This window comes from Stigmatopora nigra, chromosome 11 (genome assembly GCF_051989575.1).
Source record: "Stigmatopora nigra isolate UIUO_SnigA chromosome 11, RoL_Snig_1.1, whole genome shotgun sequence".
Lineage (NCBI taxonomy): Eukaryota > Metazoa > Chordata > Actinopteri > Syngnathiformes > Syngnathidae > Stigmatopora > Stigmatopora nigra.
In genome coordinates, this window is record NC_135518.1 from 8,577,340 (window position 1) to 8,600,425 (window position 23,086).

At 40.7% G+C, this 23,086-nt stretch overlaps 1 protein-coding gene across 2 annotated transcripts; it reads right to left on the bottom strand.

Annotated features, from left to right (window-relative positions):
* Window positions 1-599: 599 nt before the first annotated feature.
* agps (alkylglycerone phosphate synthase) lies at window positions 600-21,146 on the bottom strand. 2 transcript variants are annotated; one of them, XR_013327915.1, is made up of 21 exons: window positions 20,558-21,146; window positions 18,887-18,976; window positions 18,229-18,319; window positions 18,026-18,146; window positions 17,871-17,945; window positions 17,136-17,207; window positions 16,650-16,729; window positions 15,647-15,727; window positions 14,970-15,095; window positions 14,680-14,788; window positions 12,992-13,119; window positions 12,329-12,380; window positions 11,078-11,154; window positions 10,876-10,988; window positions 8,831-8,900; window positions 7,851-7,912; window positions 7,378-7,467; window positions 6,140-6,239; window positions 5,993-6,050; window positions 2,921-3,102; window positions 600-1,822 (listed from the first exon to the last, which is right to left on the bottom strand). XR_013327915.1 is itself a non-coding variant. In XM_077728639.1 (20 exons), exons 1-20 carry the CDS (start codon window positions 20,734-20,736, stop codon window positions 2,981-2,983), a joined length of 1,896 nt encoding a protein of 631 aa, XP_077584765.1. In that variant the 5' UTR covers window positions 20,737-21,146; the 3' UTR covers window positions 2,092-2,980. The 2 variants fall into 2 exon arrangements, 1 of the variants encoding a protein (XP_077584765.1); XM_077728639.1 differs by lacking the exon at window positions 600-1,822 and having other exon boundaries at window positions 2,092-3,102.
* Window positions 21,147-23,086: the final 1,940 nt, after the last annotated feature.

Genomic DNA, 23,086 nt, shown 5'->3' on the forward strand with positions numbered 1-23,086 from the left:
CATTTTTGTGGCAAAGATGTTTCCCAGTCCTCACGTGGCCAGAGGTGTGTGTTTCTGAGGGTCTTTGTAAGTAAGTGTGAGTGAGGGCTTTGTGAATATTGTGCATCAAACTGCTTCTCATGAGGTTAAATGAGCAACCATAAGAGCTTCCAGCACCCAGTATTCCAGGATAGTCTCCCATCCAAGTAGTAACCATGCACACCCCTGCATATCCTTCAGTGTTTTTGGCAGTACACCCAGCCAAATAGTAACCATGTACAACCATGCTTAATATCCAGTTTTTTTTCAGGGTAATATGTCAAGTATACCAGGATATATTGGATGTTTTGCATTGCACCTATAATTTGAGCAAAACCAACTATTGACCTGCGTAGTGCACTTTTGACATTGTGTTTGGCCAACCAAATTTACATAAGCCTATCTAAGTAAGTGTGAGTGAGGGCTTTGTGAATATTGTGCATCAAACTGCTTCTCATGAGGTTAAATGAGCAACCATAAGAGCTTCCAGCATCCAGTATTCCAAGATAGTCTCCCATCCAAGTAGTCACCATGCACACCCCTGCATAACCATCAGTGTTTTTGGCAGTACACCCAGCCAAGTAGTAACCATGTACAACCTTGCATAACTTGTTGTTTTTTCAGAGTAATATGTCGGGTATACTAGGATACATATTGGATGTTTTGCATTGCACCTATAATTTGAGCAAAACCATGTATTGACCTGTGTAGTGCATATTTGACATGAAGTTTGGCCAACCAATGTAAGTAAGGGTGAGTGAGGGTTTTGTGGCTGTGTCTATAGGACAAAATTTGGGCTGTCACCCACCCAAGTGACATGGACTCAACACCCCAAAAAAAGCTGCTGTAAGGTTAGAGGGCATTTTTTGTGGCAAAGATGTTTCCCAGTCCTCACGTGGCCAGAGGTGTGTGGTTCTGAGGGTCTTTAGCAGTTATGCAATGGGCCCCCATAAGAATAAATGTCAATTGCAGATCCCACTACTTACAGGTCAAATGAACACTTGGTAACATAAGAGCTTACAGCACCTAGTATTCCCAGGCAGTCTCCTATCCTAATACAAACTAGAGCCAGAACCTGCTCATCTTCCAAGATCAGACATGATGTGTGGGTAGTTTGTCATAAGCCCACTAGGACAATATCTGATATTTTGACCATGTTAGCAAAACCAAACTTTTACCTGTTTAGTGAACATTTTTCAATAAAGGCCCACAAATATATAGGATATAGACAAACTATAACAACTAAAGCACAACTCCATAACATATGTTTAAATGTGCCGAGTTAACAACAAGGAAATGCTAATACAATGTTAAATAAAGCCAACAAATTTTCTCCACCAGGGGTCTCAATCTCACTTTAGTCTTTAAGACCCAAGCTCTAACATAAGAGCACCTGGTATTACCAGCCAGTCTCCCATCCAAGTACTAAACAGGCCTGATCCAGTTAAGAGTTCAAGATAAGACTCTATCAGGGTGGTATGCAATAACCAAACATTTTCCTGTTTAGTGCACATTTTTTCCCATTGAGTTTGAGCCACTAAGACAAAGTGTTCTTAAATGTTTCACCCCCTTTCTTTGACCAATAATTTTGAGATGGGATACAGTAGAGCCAATTCGTGAAATTTCCTGCTTACTATTGGAAGAGTGCTAGAAAAGCAAGTGTGGGAAAACCACATTCCAAACTTTTTCTTGAAATATGTGGTGCAAAGTCCTAATTTGTTTTGTAGTTGGTACCTTCTTTGCAAAATTTGTGAAGGCACGCTGCACTGATTTCGGCATACTCTAACACTCAAACATGGGATATCTGAAAAGATAGAAATGCCAAACGTTACACACAAAAACTTGAGTTAATTACAACAAAAATTATCAAAAATATTGGCCTATGTAATGGGCTCAAACATTTTGGAACATCCTGTATTTGTATTAGTACAACTTTAAATGTAAAATGTCACTTGATGTAGGTTTCATACAGTAGGTGAGCATTACGGTCTTTGCAAAAGCATCAAGTGCAATCAATCCACTCATGGGATTGGCTGTTTCTAAAGATTTGGCAAACATTTTGTTTAGAAAACATTTAAAGCTGCTTAAACAGGTTTATTTAACAAAGCTGCAAAAAAGTCAACTTATAGTAAATGAACAAAGCAATCAACTGGAAACTTACAAACTACTAAAAAAATGTTTGTTTTCATAAGCGGATTCCAAAATAGTTTCCAGTAGTCTTTGGTAGCGAAAAAAAACGGTGCTGCGGTTATTACCTCATTCGCTTCCATTGTTTACCATAGACATCTCAATGCCATGTTTCAGTGCCATTGACGCCGACTGGTGTCAGATCCATTTGAAAAAGGAAGGGTTAGCTCACTGGCTCACTGGTTCAATGCCAAACGAGTTCCAAGTTCAAATGGCTTAAACGCCTATTGCTTTCCTTTGCAGCAAGTAAGTTCCATTAAAAAATAGTTTTGTTTTGTCAGTAACACAATGGGGGAGATTAGGGTACATAAACAAAGAGAGACAATCGTCTATAGTCAAGTCGAGGTCCAAGCAAGGATACACACGCAAAATGGCATTACGTCAACAGTGTGACACACATTCATCGTATCGTACGACGCACGTACTCAACGCAAGTTGATTCTGTTACGAAGTACACATATACACTATTAGGATTGGGAGGCAGACAAAAGCTTTGGAGAAGGCACAGAGCATTGGTAACGTACTATTAACACAGTGGAACAAAAAAATAAACACTACCAAAAACATTTAGCCCAAATCTTTGATAATGCCAGATTCGGCCTGCGTTTAGGACTTTAAACTGGATATCAAAGAGATGAAAATAAATGTTCTTTTTCGTAGAAGTGAGCCGAACATTATCGCTCAGTTAAAGAGCGGAAACACACATGGCACCAACCTCGGGAATCTCCTTCCACGGTTACGGAAGTGTGTGTGAGGGAGGTCGGGGTGGGCGGGGTTAGAGGAGGTTCCGGTTCCCGAATATGTTCCCGGGGTCCACGTAGTCCTTGACGGACTGCAGCATGCCCAACCCCACGTTGGAGATGGTCTGTCTCATCCACTCCTTGCGAAGCTTCCCCACTGCCAAGGTACAATAGAAACGAATGAGGATGGAGGGGGTTTGGGATGGGGAATGAAAAGGGGGAGGTTTCGGGTGGGGGACGTGGGCACGGCTGATTGCTCGGCAGGCTGCTGTGAGCCAATCAATCTTGTGAGAGTGAGTGAATAAACAGAGAGTGATAAATGCTTTTATTCAGCCAGGAGAAATGTTTTGCATGGCATGATTTATAGAGCTCAGCAGACTATCAAACTCATTAGGCCTCATGGGCGCGTTTGTGTGTGTGCATGTGTGTGTGTATATATAAGCAGGCTCCCATAGGGGGATGCGGAGGCGGGCCTACAGAGCAGCCCACCCAACCACCCTCGCTCACTTACTTACTTACTTCCCCTCTAGCGAGGACAAAGTTAACTCATTGACTTCTGTTATTCCTATACTAATACACAAAACTGAAATTTAGCTATGGAAAATTGCAAATAGACCAGCATATGAATGTCTTACAATATCAAACAGAAGCGATCTTGTGTCCTCTATTTGTTCTAATCTTGCGACTATGGCATTTGAAATAAATACAATTCAGTGCATAAGCATGAATCCAGCTTGGCTCTTTCTGTCACATTGCAAAAGATACGAATATTCTAAGAGTGAAGGCGAAAGTTGCATGAACATTTGGGGGTCGCTTGATCGATTGAAAGCAGCATAATGCTAGCGTTTGGGAAAGATTGAGCCTGAGAACAGGTGCTCCTTACTGTGTAAACACTAAAAAGTGGCCAACGTAATGACAGGAGATTGGACGGGGGGGAGCTCCCGCCCCCACGGAGGCAGGACGAGTCCTGACATATTTGTTATTAGAGTCCAGCCAAGGAAAGCCAGATGGGGATCAGGCTGTGAGGGGCTCCTGACACAAGAGGGCAGACAAGCGGGTCACCGGGGGGGGGGGGGGGGGGCTGTGATAGCACACGCACCTCCAGATGGTGACAGAGGAACCAATCAGCTGCTGCCTCATAACTACCAAAAATACTACCAGGAGCACCCTCCCCCTTTGGTTCCACTACCTCCACACCTCCTCCTGGGGAGGAGAGAAAACAGAAGGTGGCAGGACTGCATCATTGCCTCCATCAGCGTGATAATTTACACATCTATCTTGTCGCCCTCGCTCTCTCTCTCGTTGGCCATCGCCATCAATCTCCGGCGGGCGATTTCGCAGCTGTGGCAAGCCGGAAAGAGCGACGCGGACGAAAGCCTCGTCCGGCCACCGAGAAGCAGAGCTCAACCCAATCGCGTCTATCTTGCGCCGGCGCTACTCGCCGGCCAAGGTGAGGACGGAGGGCTCCCGGTCGAGGTAGAGCACATGGGGCCCCGCCCCCCTCAGTATTGATAGATGGAGCAGCGTGCAGGTGATGGATGCTCAGAGGCTCCTCACTGCTGCTGAGCCAGTGACCCACTTGAAACACTGCTTTAACAAGCACTCATCCATTTTCTATCAGGCTTATCCTGTTTGGGGTCACGGGTGTCTGGAGAGCAACCCACACCAGTTTACAGCAAGTGGTGGGGTACAACCTGGATGGATCGCCTGTCAATCAAATGGATGACACAAACTGCGGCGATATGGCACAGTGGTAGAGTAGTTGTCCACCCAATGTAAAGCCATTCGAGTCCATCCAAGCTAGCATTTACCAAATCCACATCACAGTGACCAAATCAATGGCCGAGCGGCTAAAAAGCGCCATCGCCAATCCCTATTTTTCAAGCACCACAAAAGATCAACTCTTACTGGGAAAACCAACATGTGGGGGCACTCATGAGCGACGACCCCCTGCATAGATTTAAAATACCACCTCATCTAGTCCTGGTTATCTGATAATTGGATGTGTGCTATCCAGTTACTGGACCATCCCACATAAAAGCAAACACTAAAATGTTTCCACCTTGATCGGGAAATTTTACAGGAAAGAAAGGGGACAATGTGACTCCTGTGGGTTAAGCCACTCGCGAGCACACGTTAGGATCGTGTCGCGTGCAATGGAGACAGTGGTGAATCGCTGGACATAAAAAAAAAAAAAGTGTATTTGTCGCAGTGCCCTCCAACCTGGCCATCCTTGACTACATCTGTTTGCTTTGATACACAAAAGCCATTGGAAGCGACGCCATTTGTCAGCGGCTGATTGTACCCAGACAAACTGGTCTGTCCCCGGCCAGATAGCGAGCCCCACCGTTATTAATCACAATTACAGAGTGGGTCTCGCACAGGGAAGTCACATCAATACGTTCCCCATCTCCTCTCCCCCTCCCTCACACAGGAGGCTCGGGGTGGCCCGGGCCACCGTTTGGAGGTCAGCATTCAAGCGGGAAGACTGGCGGTATCATTTAGGTGGGCCCACGCCACCTCCTTTTTATTAGCCATCTTTTAATTTTGAACCCGTCCCCCGCCTTTGGGGAAATATTGCAATTTAATATCGCGGCTGATTCACTGCATACTGTTTTTGACAGGTGTGATGAATAGCCTGAAGTGATGTATGAAAACAGCCAGGCGGATGGCAATATAGATAAGGCGGGCGTTTCGCCGAGCCCTGATGGGGCCGGCGGAGTCGCTCGGCTGCCCTTCCCTGCTCACGTTTCATTTTCCTGCCTCCGAGATGAACAAATGGCTTTGTCGCAGAGCCTCAAAAGAGGCCAAAACCTCTGTTTGGAGCTCGCCTGTCAATGCTGTCAACTCTCACTGAGGTGGGAAACACGCATATCGATTTGTAACAATTTGACTTGTGTAAGACCCCTAACTTGACATGGAAAACATTTACATGTGTGCTCACTGCTCCTAGTATAAAATTGGCCTATAAGAAGTGTAGTATGGTGCCAAATACGACTCAGATAGACAGAAAATATTATCACAATATAAAATGGGTCTTTTCCTACCTCCATGGTGATGTGATAAACTGCCTCCATTAGCAAGGATCTCTTCCCGAGCAGCATGCTGAAGAGAAAGAAAGAAAATATCAGACTTGAGTCATCCATTCTCATTTTGTGAACATATTCTTGCATGGGGCCAACAGACTGAGGTACCTCCACTTGTTCATAGACATGCACTGGTTCTGCCAGACCCCTGTAGTTGAAGGCAAAGTAAAAGTAGACGCAGGCACCGGCATCGTAGGTTTGTGTCACCCTGAAAATCAAAAGAGAGGTATTTAAATACTTGCCTGTGAATGGTTTGGATTGTGGTACTGGCAGGATTCTGCCAATAAAGTCAAATCTTATATTTGGTCTAATGAAGGGTATAGTACAGCTAAGATGTATACATCAGAATTTGACTAGTGGGATTTTATATTTTGAAAAGGCTGCCTCATGGGAAGCAAATTTGGTTGAATCTTCCCACAGCTATCTTTAGTATCAAGCATTGTTTGCCTTGATTTCTCCTGCATTTGGTTAGTGAGTGACTAGTGAAGGGTGTGTACTTTGTCTCTCAGTCAAAATGTCAACTGTGATACTCTTCAGCTAATCCACGACGCTGAGAACATCCTTTAAAGAATGGATGAATGAATAAATAAGATTGATCACCCCGGCTATTATCATCAAAAACTCAAATTGGCACCACCCCCTCCCACACTATTGGAAATATTTTCCACTGAAATCTTGAGATTTGTATTTTTTTTAAATAATTTAATAATTTGAACACTTAACAAAAAAAATCAATATGGTCTCAAAAGAAAAGCCAAACACAAATTTCCTGTGAATGCGTGTCCTTCCAAATGAAAAGCCTCTTAAGTTGAAAGTAAAGACGAGCCCCCCAGCTCGGAGCCTCTGGGGCGGCCTCACTCCCCACCAAGCGGCCGAGGGCAGAGCCCTTGTTCATTTGACATGGCCCATCGCCTGGCACGCTGGCTGCCCCAGAGGTTAAATGGACAAATCAATCATGTGACAGACCGCGGCCGGGAAATGAATAGCTGTGGCATAATCAGGCGGAGGCCTAATCTGTCCACCAGCATAGAGCGGCTGCCTGGCTTGCCGTCTGGAAACATCTCAAAAGAAACACACAAGTAAATCTTTTGTTTTCTTCCAGTTGGTCCATCAGAGAGCCTTTCTATGCCAATTTACAAAAAAAAAAAAAAAACACTACCTGACTACTACCCCAGGTGACTTTGTATAGCAGCTGTACATCAATTGAGGAAGCTAGAATTTAGAGTATTCATTTTCGAACGGCGTACAAGTTATTACGTCCACCTCATCAGCACATTGTCCTAAATAAGCCAACACTTTTCAGAACACGCAGGGACAATTCCACACAGTTGAATGGCATATGTTACCTGCACGTTGATAATGGAGGAAACTGAACTCCTTTGTCTTTACACTCTCCTACGATGCGAGCTTTAACATTCCGGCAGATGTCCAGAACCCTGCAATTCAAGAATGTGGGTTAACAATTTTTACTTTGTTGTAGGAATATTGAAAAAAATAAAAAGGAGACTAAAGAAGTGATTGTGAAAACGTGAAAATAGAGCAGCATGTGCAGCCTTGCAGAAGGCAACGAGGGGGATGTATAATGAGCTGAGCTCCCGCGCTCACTACGACCGCTCGCTTTTTCGCCATGCATGTTTACGTGTGGGGGTCAAAGACGCAAAGGACGAAACATGGCGCTTACTGAAACTCGATCCCGCTACTCTGTAACTCTGTCATCTGTTGTGAAGGGTACCTATACTTTTTTTGTATAATTGTATATATTTTTGACAACTGTAGTGTAGTATGCAAAAAAAATAAATCACCAAAATGGTGTAGTTACCTGTCCCATGGTACAGACGTCTCAAAAGACTCCCCAATCACATAGTAGTCCATGCCCAGGTCCTGTCCAGAGAAGAATATTAACATAATGAGTATCTATGGCTCATCTCGGTTTCCATCAGAACCATACATCCATCTTTCTAGCCATCCTACATTCCACTTGAAAAAAAAAAGTTAAATGCAAAATTCTAACCCAACCAATTTCACTGGCTTTTCATCTTTTGATGGAAAATTCAATAATACACTCGCCATCTAAATACAGAAAGCCAGACTTCAGTTGAAGTGAATATGTAATTATTTGCTCCAACTAGGGATCAAAACCACACAGCCACTGTGACCACAAAGCACACAAACAACTGAGCTAAACACTTGGGCTGACAGCTCAGTGGTCAACTTGCTCTTTTAAAAAGCATAAGCGACCGTTTCACACAACTTATCATTACGAGTTCTCCTCACAGATAGAAGTATGTCCCACATACTTTCCCACGCAATTATTTAACTCCGTGAATCAAGTTAACTGTACTCACTTGCTAAAATGAGTTAAGAATAATCTAAATAACAAGTTACTTACGAAAAGGAAAACATTTGAGTTACGGCCTTTTAAATTTGCATGACTAATGAGGTTGTATTTTGTACAGTGCATCCAGTCAGTACCGCTTCCATGTATACATGCGTCATTCCTCCACTTTTTCCACTTTCTTTGAAAGTCTGACTGGATGAATTTGAGTTATGAGTTATCCTTTAACTGCTACAAGTGGAATGAAGTCAAAAGAAAAGTAATTGAACCAATAAAAACCAACACACTCCAGGGTGGTAGAAAGCATGACAAGAACTATGAGCGCATCAGATTACTAAGGGCCTGGAGGTCACCGTGCAGAGGCTTCTTGTGCTGCTCACTACATTGGAGTCTGTCAAAGGCCTTGCACAGCTGCCCATCAGCTAAAAAAAAGCTACAAAAAAACAACAAGAGCGGTCACCCACCCGGAGGTATGCGATGACAAAGGTCAACATGTAGCCCCTCTGCCCATTGTCCTCTCCGGCTGCCAGGCCTCTGGAAAAAAGATAACAGGGTTAATATTCAACAGTGCCTTCTTTGTGAGACGCTCTCACGGCAGCTGTGTGCGAGCCTGTCAATCCAACAATGTGCCGATCAATGGGGCTGTGCGGGCTGCGTCGCCGCAGGTCAGCCGCACATCCATCACCTGCGGAGTGTAATCAAATTTTCATCTAGCACCCAAACTAATCAGGCCAAGCTCATTAGAAAATCACTATATCGATTCATGCCGTTTCCCAACAGTAGAGGAAAATACCCCTCGCGGAGTCGCTCTTATCCATCACTGGAGCTTGATCGTCTTTTACTGGAAATAATGCAATGAAGCCGGGGATGTGCTGTGCACCTGCCAAATTTCTTATGATGCAATTGCTGCTTATTAAAAGGTCAGCCCTCCGGCTCAGCCAATAACAATCTAATAGTCGTGAACAATCAATACTACAAAGTATCGTAGTATGCCCTTCCTACAAGAACACGTATACCCACTGCTTTTTGGCCAAACTGAACTTATTTAAGTATTTCACATGATGAAGAGGTTTTGAACCAAAGTGGTAAATCAGACATCAGTCCATAGTACAAGTGTTGCATTCCTAATATTTTGGCTATTTTCTCTACATAAGCCCACTCAGTATTAAAGTCATGAGTAAAGTAAAAAAAAAATTATTATAATTACCAAGACTATAGTTGTTTTATTGAAAACTTAACACATAACAATGGGACCTCATTTTGAATACTGTGTTTTTGGACAAAAAAAATCCCTTTCCAATAACACCAAAAAACGATGCTTGAATGACTGAATTATTAAAGAGCCAGATGAATACTAGAAGAATAGTGTAAATTTACCTACACTGCACATATACAATGAGTATTTTCTCCCTTTGTGTCTTATAGCTGTCAAAGGTCATGAATGGGTAAAAAGCTGAAGTGGTTCCAGGCTGTGGTGTGACATAACTATAAGGAAATGCTTCAAATTGGCCTAAATCATCAATGGAGCAAGCCTGATGTAGAACTGAAAGCCCCCCACCACTCAGAACTCATTGATCAGCACCAGCAAAGGCAAGCCAGGCAGGAGGACATCCACAGGTGATCCATCACCGCAAACTAAGACAAACAACTGAGCGCCACACCAAGCTCAAAGAGTCCTTTTCAGTAACTTCTACTTATGGCTGCCGAAGTTAAGTGGGGTGACTGATATCTTTGAGAGCGTTGCACAGCCAGATGTGTGCAATTGTTGTTGGGACATTTGATTGGACTCAACTCGACAGGAAACATTACATATTCACAAAATTGCAAGAAACGGTTCTAAAGTTTCAATTGGATGATGTTTGAATTGTGAGTTGCATTTTTTTTTATTAAAGTCAAATCCAGATACTAGCTCTGTTTTCTTTATGCCTGACATAAGATAAAATAAATTGTCCTCATGATAAACATGTCAAGTGTTATGCCTTGTAATCCATTGATTTTATTTCCTCACAATATTATTTAGAAGGACACAGGCTATTCTGAATTTAATTTAGAGTACATCTTTCAGTGTAGTACTATGCTGTGCTGTTACTAAACTTCAGTAATAGAGTAGTTCTCGCGCAGAGACATTATCGACTTCTTTAATTAATTGCCACGGTCAATTTCAGTTAGAAAAAAAATTAACCACCCGTTTAACTGTTCATAGTGTCAAAAAATGTATCTTTTTTTTACTCAACATTATAATTATTGTAGGGGTGTTAAAAGTAGAAATTTTATGATGGTCTGATTTCCTAAAGTTCAATGAGAATATCAATTAAAACATTCAAATAATTTTTAAAGGGGGTGAATGGATTAAGACAATTCAATCAATTTCAAGGGGGTGGGAAGTGTCAAACTAAAAGATTTTGATTTATTTAATATAACTCTGATTTTTAAGTATTGCAAACAGCTGTTCATTACAGCCCTATAGTAGTATTATTTGCAGTGAGCTAAAAGGGAAGGAAGTACTGACCCAAATTTTGCAGCAATGTCATAAACTTGTTTCTCGTGCTGCAAGACCTTCTCTCGGTCCCCCTCGAACAGCAGGGTGGCCACACACAAGCGATTCTGGTCAAAGCCTTTGAACTGAGGATTTAAGAGGCAGAGGTTCATTTTTCACGAGAAACACTTGTAGATTGCCTACGACACTGACACGACACGTGCTGGTGTTGTACCTTGGTGATGTACAGTTTCTTTAGGCCTTCCAGAAATGAGGTGAAAAGTGACGACACTTGAGGCTTGAGGGCGTGACCTGTGGACACACCAGTTAAGGGTAAGCCATAAAGACATGGACGCCAAGAAGGATTTAGTTTCAAACATTCGTCATAGTCTCCAGCTAGCATCGTCCAAGAGAGACAGATCAGCCTGGTCAAGAGGTATTTGGGCTCTCCAATAAAAGAGAAAATATCAGCCACATTTGAATAACTTTATAACAGGACCGTGGCTGCTGCTTCTGACAGCAACTATAAATCTGAGCTTTCTGAAGGGAACCAGACTTGACTCTGTGATATCAGTCTTCCTCATACAGACTTTTTTTGATTTATTCCTGATCAGACACACGAAAAGGGCCTGCAGACAAGAAAAATGGTGGCCCAAGGCCAACAGGACGGTTATCAATCAAGTCACGCATGATGTTGCCCAGATTTAACAGTTAATTTATTCCTCATTGCCCATGCTTCAATCTCTTCATCACTGCTGGCCTGATTTTTTTAATGCTTCCATGTCTTCACCTATGTCAACACCCTCACACGGTTTAATTAATAACTCAACATCCAAGAAGAAACATCTCAGGCTCGCTTTATAGGATTTTACTCTTAAATTGCCCCAACCTTTATACTGCGCGCCTCCCTTTCACATAGTGTAGAAAAGCTTAGTGATCATGTCAAGAGTTTCATTTTTCATCTTGAATGAGTAGACAGGCACGACTGAATCGCACGTGTAGTACCAATCTGAGAAGGCAAGAATTGATCGTACTCAACATGATTAAAAGTGTGAAACAAGCCACTAATAAGCCCGAGAACGTATTTAGGGGGGAAACCTGGTTGCTTCCTCTTGCGTGCTTAATGCTCAGAAGTGCCTACTTGGTGAAAAGCGGAAATCTAGGCGAGATAATGAGATCCCTAGAGGCTAGGGGAGTTTTACTCAGATCTCCGGTGATGCCAGATGCATTGGCTAGACCTTAAGGCACAGCATCATAAAACTTCAATGGAATGACTACTTCACTTGGGCCAAGAGCCATTTTTCATTATGTTGCACCTTATCTTTATGTGGAGAGGGGAAAAAATACAACCAGTTCCCTCCATTCAAGGAATAAGAAGAAAGAAGAATAGGTAGTAGGTTCAAGTAAAAAATAAAAATTAAAAAGGACAGATGGAAAGAAAAAAAAAGACCAAAAAAGTGTTTTGCATAAATCTTACAGTACTCACCAAATCTAAATTGTTCATTATCCATAAGTCTGATAGATGCAGGAGCACACCTCTAAAAGAACAAGAGATAAATGACAAAATAAATGAAAATCAATGTAACTATCCATAGGAAAGAAAGAAAAAGGTCAAACATCAAAAATTAACCAAAAACAACTGGAAGATTAGGATTCTTGTTTGCTAGTCTTTATAAATCAATTGTGCCATTTTTTAAAAAGAAAATCGTTCAATTATTTTATTGTTTCAGCCAAGAAATGTTGCCTGTCAAATTTACATCAATTTCAAAACTGTGGAAAAATGTTTTTAATATATTTTCTGGCTTTTTTATATTTAAATATATTTTTGGCTAGTTGAGTTAAAATATTTGGTAACAACACTAAAACTAAAAAAATGGGCCTTTTAATTTTAAGTAGTTCTTAGAAACGGATTCATACTGATGGTAAATAAGTTTTAGAAAATTGAATTTCAATTATGTGACTAAAGTTTAAACTATATAATGATCTATTATCTCAGAATACAATTAGTATTTTTTCCCTTTATTGTTCCTTTTTGCAGTGTATATTTTAAATGAATACTAAAGCTGTAGATGTCACTCAAAAGGTAACCGGGCGCACAAACATTATTAAAATCTTAAGATATTTATGTAATAAAATAGTGCAATATTACCTGTCTAGCAACTTCTCGAAGACAAGTAACCCCCTTCTCAAAGTTGGGGAACACCACCGAGCCGTATTTCTGATATTCGGGCATTGGCCGAATCTTCATTGTCACTTCAGTGACCACACCCAGAGTTCCTGTAGAAAAATTAGAGACAAAATGGGAAAATGTTAAGGTCAGTCATTTATATGAACACAGCACTCATTGGAGCTTTTATTTTATTTTTTAAACAGGGGTCTGGTAAGTGTCTTGAGGGTCATGTTGGTGACCTTTGTCTCACATTTCACCAAAGGGATCTGGTTTTCTCCCAGGGTGTGGGAGGGAGCGAGAAAGATTTATCAGCTAGGAGAATGAGGAAATAAAGCAAGGCTCTCTCAAAGATAGGCAGGCCCAGAGCCACAACACATATACAGAACTAAACCTCTGACCCACCCTTTAACCCCAGAAAATGTCTTCATTAGTTGCTACATGAGAAAAGAAGCCACAATACTGGAATACGTGATTTTAGAAATAACTGTATAAAGAAAAGGGAGACGCACTAAAAATGTATAGAGTCAGAAATGTTTTTTTAGGTATATATTAGTGTTGCACTGATGCATTATACTTGAAACATCACTGCACTAAAATGACATTAGGTTGATAAAGATTGTGTCCAACCCTTCATTTCCATAACCACGATTGTTCCCAAATACACAGAGTTTTATGTACATTTGTGAATTGCTTTTATGAATGAACATTAACAGTAATTATGGTTCGTCAAACACACAAAAAGCTCATAGCAGTCTTGACCGTAAAAGAATACTTTCTTGGCCAATTCTGCTCATTTTACTTGTAAATATAAATATTATAATTGTAAGCTCACTTGTAGAGTATTTTAATGGCACCTTTTTAACAATGAATCTGTATAAAAGTCAAGTTAACTACCTAATCACATTCCGCAATTTATAACATGCCTTGCCTTAATATAGACAGTGTCTTGTCTCTTATTAGATGATCTCCCTCAGCCGGTTATGGCTTTTAATGAAGTCTCAAATGTGACAATACAAGACACAGGCTGCTCCCCAGTGGCCCAGTGGCAAGCTTGCAGCCAATTTACTCCCCTAAGGACCGCCATGCTTTCAATAGGGAGGCGGCAAGATAGGAGGTATTGGTGTGCAGTCATTGGCTGCTACTGATGGTGCTTGACACACAACCCCTTTTGACATCTAGCACCGTTGGCTCATGACCAAGTCATACGTTTGCTTCCTCTTTCTCACCCTACTGAATGATCAATTGTTTCAAAACTTTCTACACTTCCAAGAAAAAGAAGCCACCGGTACCAGTTCAACAACAAGCCTAGCATTTCAAATGTGACACCCGTCAATGCGTGGTTGTCAATCATTCAGTAAGATTTCAGTGTCTCAAAATATTTGACTTCAGCAGTGGAACACTACAAATCAATGGAATTGCAGCACAGCTAATAAAATGCTTTTCCACTTCCCTTAACTAGCAAAGCAGATTTTAAGGTTAAAAAGTTGTATTGGAATGTACAAGCTGTATTTGGGCCAGTCAGACCAAGGACAAGGCACGGCAGATACGTGGGTAAGCATGAGAATTATCCTGATGTTGCCACGTTATCAGACAGACAAGAGTGGACACAGCTGCAAATGTACTCAAACGCTAGGCATAAAGATGAAGGGGGAAAAAAGTGAGCAGACCTTCAGATCCCATGATGAAGTGGTGAACATCCGGCCCTGTAGACATGCGAGGGCCCTGACAGCTCTTCTCAATCACCCCACGTGGCGTCACCATCTTAACATGTATAACCTGTTCCCATGGAGAGCAGAAAAATGTGACAGTTAGTTCTTAGTCAGAAATATGTTTTCCATTTTTTGGTTTCCAAATTAGAAACGTTGCTCCACATCATGTGGGACCACTTTTGCTATGGTCTGTAATTCAGAGGGTGAAAGTGAAAATATTTCCTTCTTATGGACAGACAGGCACGCACCAGATCTTCTATGTTGCCATAGATGTTTTTCTTCATCCCTGATGCTCTGGTTGCCACCCAACCGCCCACAGAACTGAACTCCATAGAGTCTGGCTCATGGCCTGTGCAGTAGCCCATCTCGTTAAGCTGACAACACGAGAGGAAGCATTATTAAAAATGGAAAGCAGTCTGTTTACGAGTATATCGTTAAAGATAAACACATTCATGAATTAAGAATGAATTTTGTAGTTTGGTTATAAGAAAACCTTTCAAAATGTATTTCAAAACAATTCAACAGCTATTATGTATTAATTCTTTCAATCATGAAATATACAAAAACAATCAATTACAGAAATACATTTTTATAATTACAGGATTCACTTTCAATATCTTCAACCATTAATTTTAACAAAGCCAAATGATATTGTGCTATGGCATTAGAGTCAGGCATGTGGGATAGATTTTGTTTGAGGTTTAAGTAATCAGATGTAGATCTTTTCAGTGTTAATTTATGTCACTGCTGTGGGCTAGGAGTCTTTGGTAAATTTTCAAAAACCTCCACAAGAGGGCATTAAAATAAGAAATGATTCAAGCAGTGACCTTTTACTGTAATTTCTATGACATGGATAATGACAAGTTAGCACCAACTCTAGCCATGATAAGCATCAATTACTGACTCTTTACAAGTTGAGACTCACCTTTCGCTCCAAGTCCTGACCAATGATGCCGGCTTCCAAATGAGCTGTCAGATTTTTTTCATCAATCCACAGAATGCGATTCTATGTGAGGAAGGAAAGAAAATGTGATTTTTGAGTCGTTTTACTGTGTGAAGTTGTTAGTAGTGTGAACTTGATACTGACATTACATTGTGTGCAGTGGGGCCACCATTTTCATGTGCCCAAGGTTAAACTCAATTTAATATCTAATTTCAAATATATGACTCTTATTTGGGCCGCCAAGCATCGGGCTTAGGGTTACCTGCATGGGGTCAATGTGCCCCGCTATCCCATCAATTACATTGCAGAGGTAATAAAGTTTACGTTCCTGCTTTGCTGCTTCTTTCACTCACCCGAGTCACGTCACCTTCAACCTCTGACCTCAGCAACAAAGTATCAGTAGAACAGCAGCGTATTATTATTTTCACATAGTTCAAAGGACAAAACTGTACTGGATATTTGCTTCTTTATATCATGTTGTAAACATTTTACATTATCGTGTGCCAGAAAAAGAGCTGGATTTACATTATGATTAATGGCTGCTGCCAAAGCCTTATATTTGTGTTATGCAAGTAGTATCTTTTTGCATCCATGTAGTGGAGATGTTTTACTACTATTGTTACACTGATGGGTTTGTTGTAATCAGCAATTAATTTTAAAAAAATGTGTGTGGGGGGGAAAATAGAATGGTGTGTAAATCTAATTGCAACACCAACAACTGGCATTGTTTTATAATTAAAAATATTTATAAATACTGTAATAATGCATGTAAAATAAATCTTTATGGCTCCATTGTGTTCAAATAAAACTAAGTAAATTGCACATGTATTTTAGGAGACAAGTCCAACAAGTTTGACAACACAAAAAGAGGAAAAGGGAAAACATAAATGTGCAGTGAGTGGGTGTTACATTGAGAAAATATGTGTAGGTTGAAAAGAATTTAGTAGTACTGTGTGAAAGATTTTGAGCCATTTACAGTACATACCATTTGAGAGGTATCCAGGGACACGATACAGCGAGTTTCATCTGCGGGACACTCGAGGGCACTAGAAACACTTGTGCCGCCTGTAATGGGGTCGTATGCTCATTAATGGGGTTTGGTTCATTAACTAATTAATTCACTGCCATCTTCCCAGTTAAAATGGGTCAGACCTCCATTGCTATTAATGGCAGTCAATGAGTTAAAAAGCATAGGCATTGACTGAAAAACCCACATTTTAAAGCTCCAGATAATAGTGGGCGAGGCAAAAGAACAAAGACTGCATTCATTTGCATAATAAGGTACGGTGTCATAACAGTTATTAATTTCCAATTATAGTAATTTGAATTGTAAAAGCCATTGCATTCAAATAGAAAACTAAATACAGTTAACACTTCAACCAGAGCACACTACCATATTATGGTTGAAACTGTTTAAAACACAAAAAATGTATTTGTTGATCTTGATAAAAAGTAAACTTTGACAACTTACCTCCGTATGGTATTAAACAAACATCATGTTTGCATGCCAGTTCGACAAGTTTGACAACATCAATGTGACAGTCTGCAAAGAGACAAGACATCATTTTCAGATAGGAGGTTCCCATAATAGATAGAAATATACTATCATTCAAGCTCGTCGAGGACAAACATAAATTAAGTCTCGTAGCACCTGGTAAAATAAATAAAAACTGACAGAGGTGATAAATAGTGTGTTTATATTGGCACGGCCATTAGAGAAGGAAAACAGAGCGTGTATTCATTTTCAGGGAGTCTTTTCCTAAGTGAAGTAAAACTGGATAAAGTGGTGCTCTTTGTGGTGAGATGATCCGAATCAATACAAATGTGTTGAAGCCAATAACAGACCTGACGTAAGGTCACAGTTAGTTGGTGCACGTAAGCGTGCTTAAGTGTTTTTAGCAGCAGGGCGAAATGCCTGCATCCTGTTAAAGTTAACTGACTGACAGACGAGAGACATGCGCGTGCGTTAAAATGAACATCCGAACTAAGTTTAAGAGACAAAAAATAAACAAGTTTGGCTGAACTATAAGACAGACTATACATGGAACAATTAAATAAGTGTTTGGACTGAAAAGGAAAAAGAAATTACAAGAAATCCAAACTGTTTTTGCACAGCATCTAACTTGGAAACAGCATACATTGTTAATTAGAATCATCAATGCGGGCCAAAATTGGATAGAAATCAAATAGAAAAGAAAAAACTCACCAGGCCACACCACCACATCGGGAATGCGTCCGACTCTCCCTTCTCGAATGGCAAAGATTTCATGTACGCAATGCCCTGTCAAAAGCAAAGTGCACAAGGATAAACAATGAAAGATACTCACAGGTGAGACTGAAGTTTATTCCAGTGAGTGTTACCATGGCTGCGGAAGACGCGGTCCTCTGCATCGTGTGAAAAAGAAATACCAGAGGATTTCAAATCCTCCACAAAGGGCTGATTAAGAGTGGGTAGTGGTATGGCACTGCTGTTCAGGAGGGGCTGAGACAAGACAAAACAAAACATTGTTATTTACTTGCTTGCAGTTACTGCAGACAGAACAATGGTGAAAAAGCTCTTTTACTGTTGCCAGAGTTTTGTGCTGCAGACTGGCTCCAAAAGTGCTTTCAAACCAGTCTTTGAGCGCCGGCATGATCAAACCACTTAATCTATATCTGAAAAGAGAACAGGAGGATACATAGTTGTTTTTTTCCTTCATCTTTAGCTTGCACATTTACACAAGAGCAGTTGAGAAGCATTTTTTTCCAAGTCATTACTTAAATAGCATTTGCCATCAGATACATGTCACTCACATCCTTCCTGCACTCAAGTTGAGTTATTTATGATATTATACAGATGAAAATACTTCAATAAATAAAACAGTTCCATTTATAAGACACCATCAATGAAGAGTGTTATCATATATGTTTTAATTTTCTTTTATGTTCCCATTTGAATGAGCAGGGTGTTTTGCAGATCTTTCCCTAAAATATAGGGGTTACCTTCTGTTTTAATACTAATAGCAATCCAATCTGTAATATATAAGAGCCACTAGATGGCAGCCGTGTGGTATTACGGAGTTGGGCGGTGGATTGCTGGTGAAATGATTGATGCAACACCCCCCCAAGATTACAGTTACAGGAGACTGAGAATCCTTACACAAGATGGTCACGTGAGTGTGTCATTTAGCCTCAGGAAAATAGTTTAACAAGTTGAAAAGAGTTTTGTTCAACGACTCTTACCTTTTTCCAGTGAATTCTGCTTGGCCTTTCTTATTGAAGAAGAATCTGGAATCGCTGTAGCCCCAACCGTTCCATTTTAAAATCTCCTGCCTGGAAGAACATAGAAGAATACAATGACAATAGCAAAAGTATGAGGTTCATCAGAAGTTACAACTTTCTAAAGTTAAAGCAAAAAGGCCCGCCCAATGATCCAATATCCACTCTCACAAAGGCCTAACTGTCTGTAGGAGACAATGGATATACTCCAAATATTTACTACAACCGTCAAGTTTTAAAGTACAATTTGAAAATACTTTGAGGTAAAATAAACCACCTAAATCAGGGGTAGGGAAGGAAAAGGTAATGTAAGTCCAACAGAACAGACTTGACTAAAAGAATCCCTCTGATATGAGAAAATAAATATTAATAAAATAATATGTGTAAATGGCAAATACTATTTAGTAAAAATCTCAATCCAGAGATGTAAAAAGCTAACTAAAAGGTTTTGGAAGAAACCCTTCATGCAGACTGAGGGGGTTATTTACCGCAAAATGACTGTGCTAAGTGGAATTTCTCAAACAAATACTACCTGTGTTCACTGACCTCATGACCTCCAATTAAGCAAGTGATGAAAATGTATAAGCTACTTTTATGCATGTGCTCTACTGGGGAAAAAGGAGAAAAGTCAAGCATTCAATGAAATCACTAAGTGTAATGCAAACAAATGTCTTTCTTCGTTTGTAATCATACCAAACAGCCCTGTGCAGGATTTAGGGATGATGTCATATCACTTATCAACTGGTCACACAAGAATTCCATCATGAATATGTCATTGGAAAAATGTAAAAATGTGAAAATGTCTATAAATTGTTCACATTATATAGGTCATCCTAAAACATATTGCAATAAAAAAACACAATATATGTTCGGTCATTGTATTACTTTTGCAGTATGAAAACTTGTCAGGTTACACAGGTCAAATCTTTTTCTAGGGAAACGGGACCAGATTCTTTTCTACACTACACTATTGCAGCTGTTGAAACCGATTTGACGCCAAAAGACAGCTGTGCCTTCCAGAGGTTCTTTGAATGCAGCTCGGCTGTCAATAGGTTGAAAGTCAGACCACCATAACTCTTAGCCAATCAAATCGAGTAAAGAAGCCCAAGTTGGATTCACCGTCTCATCTCTCAGTTTTACGAATTAACGCCGTAAACACGTGAAACTTAATGTCGCAGAAACGCTGGAAAAGTTTGTCCCTGCAAATAAATATAAAATATACGTGAAATACCAAGTACACATATCTTGTACTACACTGATTGACTTTTCGACAAGTTATGTCGAAGATCCGCAAAATGTTTGGTCCATTGTTCCTTGTCAATCACTCATCATCGTAACTTAAGAGAACAACAGAAAGTAGAATAAACTAATGTAATGGGAATTAGTTAAAACAATGGATCTGTTACACAAAACCGCACCCACACAGAATAAAACTAGTGCTAGGCAGAAAGCATTGACCAAAACCGTTTTTCCGCGTCTTACTATGGAATTTAGACTCGTCTGAAAGGTAAATAGATCACGTATAAGGTCATCGCCGCAATCGCTTTGAGTTTTTATGGCGATAGTTACATAGCTTAAGCTTATGAGAGGGATGTGTGGACCCTCCTCAACCCCCGCTCCATCACAGCCTTGTACCTCCTCCTCGGCATGGTCGTCTTCTCCTGCCGTGGGACATCCGCCTCGATCTCCTGGGCTTTACACTCCGCGGCAACTATATCGGAACCGCTAGCTGCCGATGTTCGCAAATGCCCTGCAATTATCCCCAACCTCTGCTGGGAGACTCGCTGGCTGTCGGAGCCGCTGTCGGACGCCATGCTGCTTCCGTGTTTGTGACGGGAGGGAGAGGAACTGTCACAGGCTTTTGGAGGAAAGTGTGTGGCGTTCACGCAAATCCGAGAAAAGAGAATTTAGTCGCCCTCTGACTTCCTAAAACGCTCTTTTGCACGACGTTGTTCTCCTTTTTTCTTCAAATTTACTGCTTGATGGTTAATAATGTCGAAGAACAAAGGCCACGTTACTGATTAAAGAAGCACCGTCCTTTTTTCCCTTCCAAAAGTACATTGTTCGGTATGCATGGTTAACGATCAATTAAACGGCAATTTGACCCCAAAGTCGCGATAGGCTGCTTCAAATTGTAATGTTAATCATCTATTGCTGCTACACTTTAAACCGGCGATTTCACACACAGTTGCAACATTTACCACACAGAGAAGGAGGACCTGAAGTCACCATGATTTTCCCAGCATGCCTTGCAGCTCACATTTATGCAAAGACTGCAATTACAGTGCACTCGTTTTTCCATGAACTACAATTGAGCAACGACATATGGTTCTTCTTTTTCACGGGAAAAAAAGCACAATTTCAATACATGTCTAACTTTTATACACAAATGTTGACAATTAAATTTGAAACATTTTACTTTGGTAAGAAAGGGGTGTATAAATGAGTCACTTTGCATATTTTGATTACATTTTATATAAAAATAGATACATATGCAGTGTGCAATTCTTTAACCTTGACATAATTTATAAAATTATGTTAACTACAAAGTATAAAAATAGTAGCTGTAACTCGTGAACTGTTTTTATTAACTAGATATGGTGGTGGTATGTTTAGTAAACTAGAAATTAACCTGAACCAACATGGAGTCAATGTTGACTTTTCTACCTCACCTCCACTGAGTCATTAGGCCAGCGTGGCTACTGTTTCCATATGTCACCACTGAACACTTCAAAAAATGATTTAAAACATAGAGATCACTATAAACCATAATGAAATGTTGATAGTTTAAGTCAATCCTCATCAATTATGCTCTAAACCAAATAGAGAAAACTTGAACATATAGGACAACTTTATTTTGAGCAAGGGGGAAAAAAACAGGAAAAATGTATCAAATATCCAGATCATTACAGACTCCTTTCCCTTTATGGCCTTGTTAGATTTAACTTCCAAAACAAAGTTCTGTAATGCACTGACTGCAAGAAATGAGAGTCTGAGTGTATCACAGAACTTTATTTGGAAAGCCATAGTGCCACCTCATAGGTTTATCTTCATCCACTAGACTAGAGTGACATGGAGTTCCTTTGACCTGCAAAAAAAAGCACAAAACCCACCACACATCTGTTGTAGTTTAAAACACTTCCAACGTTCATGCATAAAAAGTCTTGTTTTTTTGGGACCAATGTGTGCCTTTGGTGTGAACGTTCCATATGGAACAGGCCTTCTGGGTGGCGAAGTAGTATACTATCAGTCAGGTACTGCATCCCAGATGGGAGTCTAATGCATATTTGCAGTAGTTTTAACAGGTTTTACACAGTCACAACTATCAAAGAAGCAATTGTTATGTATATACTGTCAAAAAACATCTCTTTAAGTGAGTTGGTTCCACTTGTAGTTTCTACCTGTTGAGCCTTGAGGATTCAACAGGCCTTGACAAAGCTGATACCACCAAGACAAATTGTTGACAGTGTAGAGGAAGAAAAAAAGGAGGAAAAAAAAGAAAAAATGTGCACAAGGTCAGCGGTTGACCATTATCTAACAGCCATTAAGATACACTTGCTACTTCGACAGTATTGACTTGACAGCAACTTTTGGCAAAACATCATAACATGAACATCATGGGGCCAAATAGAGGTAAGGTGGATACTTCAAGAGCCATATTGGGTCGCCATACGGTACCTGAGAGGTAGACATAAGCGGTCAGATGCAGGAGCCAAACAGTCTGCTTGTAAAAATGCAAGGAAAAGGAGCGAAGTGGGGACGTTGCAGAGACACCCAGCGAGGAAGGGAGAGAGAGACAGATTGAGAGATCACCGATGCCACTCTTTCCTTCATGTGCTGACGTGCAAAGGGGATTGAAGTGGAGTTGGCCGCTGTCTTCGATCGCCGTCGTTTTCACTGTTTCTTCTGCCTGCAACCTCGTCGCGAATGAGCGCTGACTGCAGTTGACTCTGTGCAGCTGGAAGAATGTCGACGTGGAGCTGCCAAACGTGAACGCGTGCACATGAGCGCGCATCACGGGAGAGCATGGAGGGCTGGGGGTGAGAAAAAAAGAGCCTTTTTTTGCATGTGTCATTGCACGCTAGAGGACTGCACTTTACTGTGGGTGTCTTTACACAAGGGTAGTACTTTTTGAAGACTGTCCTATTATATGGACTCTTTCAA

Bases quoted from the DNA above. Each gene is read 5' to 3' on its own strand.
- agps (XM_077728639.1), bottom strand. From the start codon at position 20,736: ATGGCGTCCGACAGCGGCTCCGACAGCCAGCGAGTCTCCCAGCAGAGG. The intron at 18,977-20,557 runs GTACAAGGCTGT...ATGTTCTTCCAG, and splicing joins ACGACCATGCCGAGGAGGAG to GCAGGAGATTTTAAAATGGA. The intron at 8,901-10,875 runs GTCAGTACTTCC...TCTTTTTTCCAG, and splicing joins GACATTGCTGCAAAATTTGG to AGGCCTGGCAGCCGGAGAGG.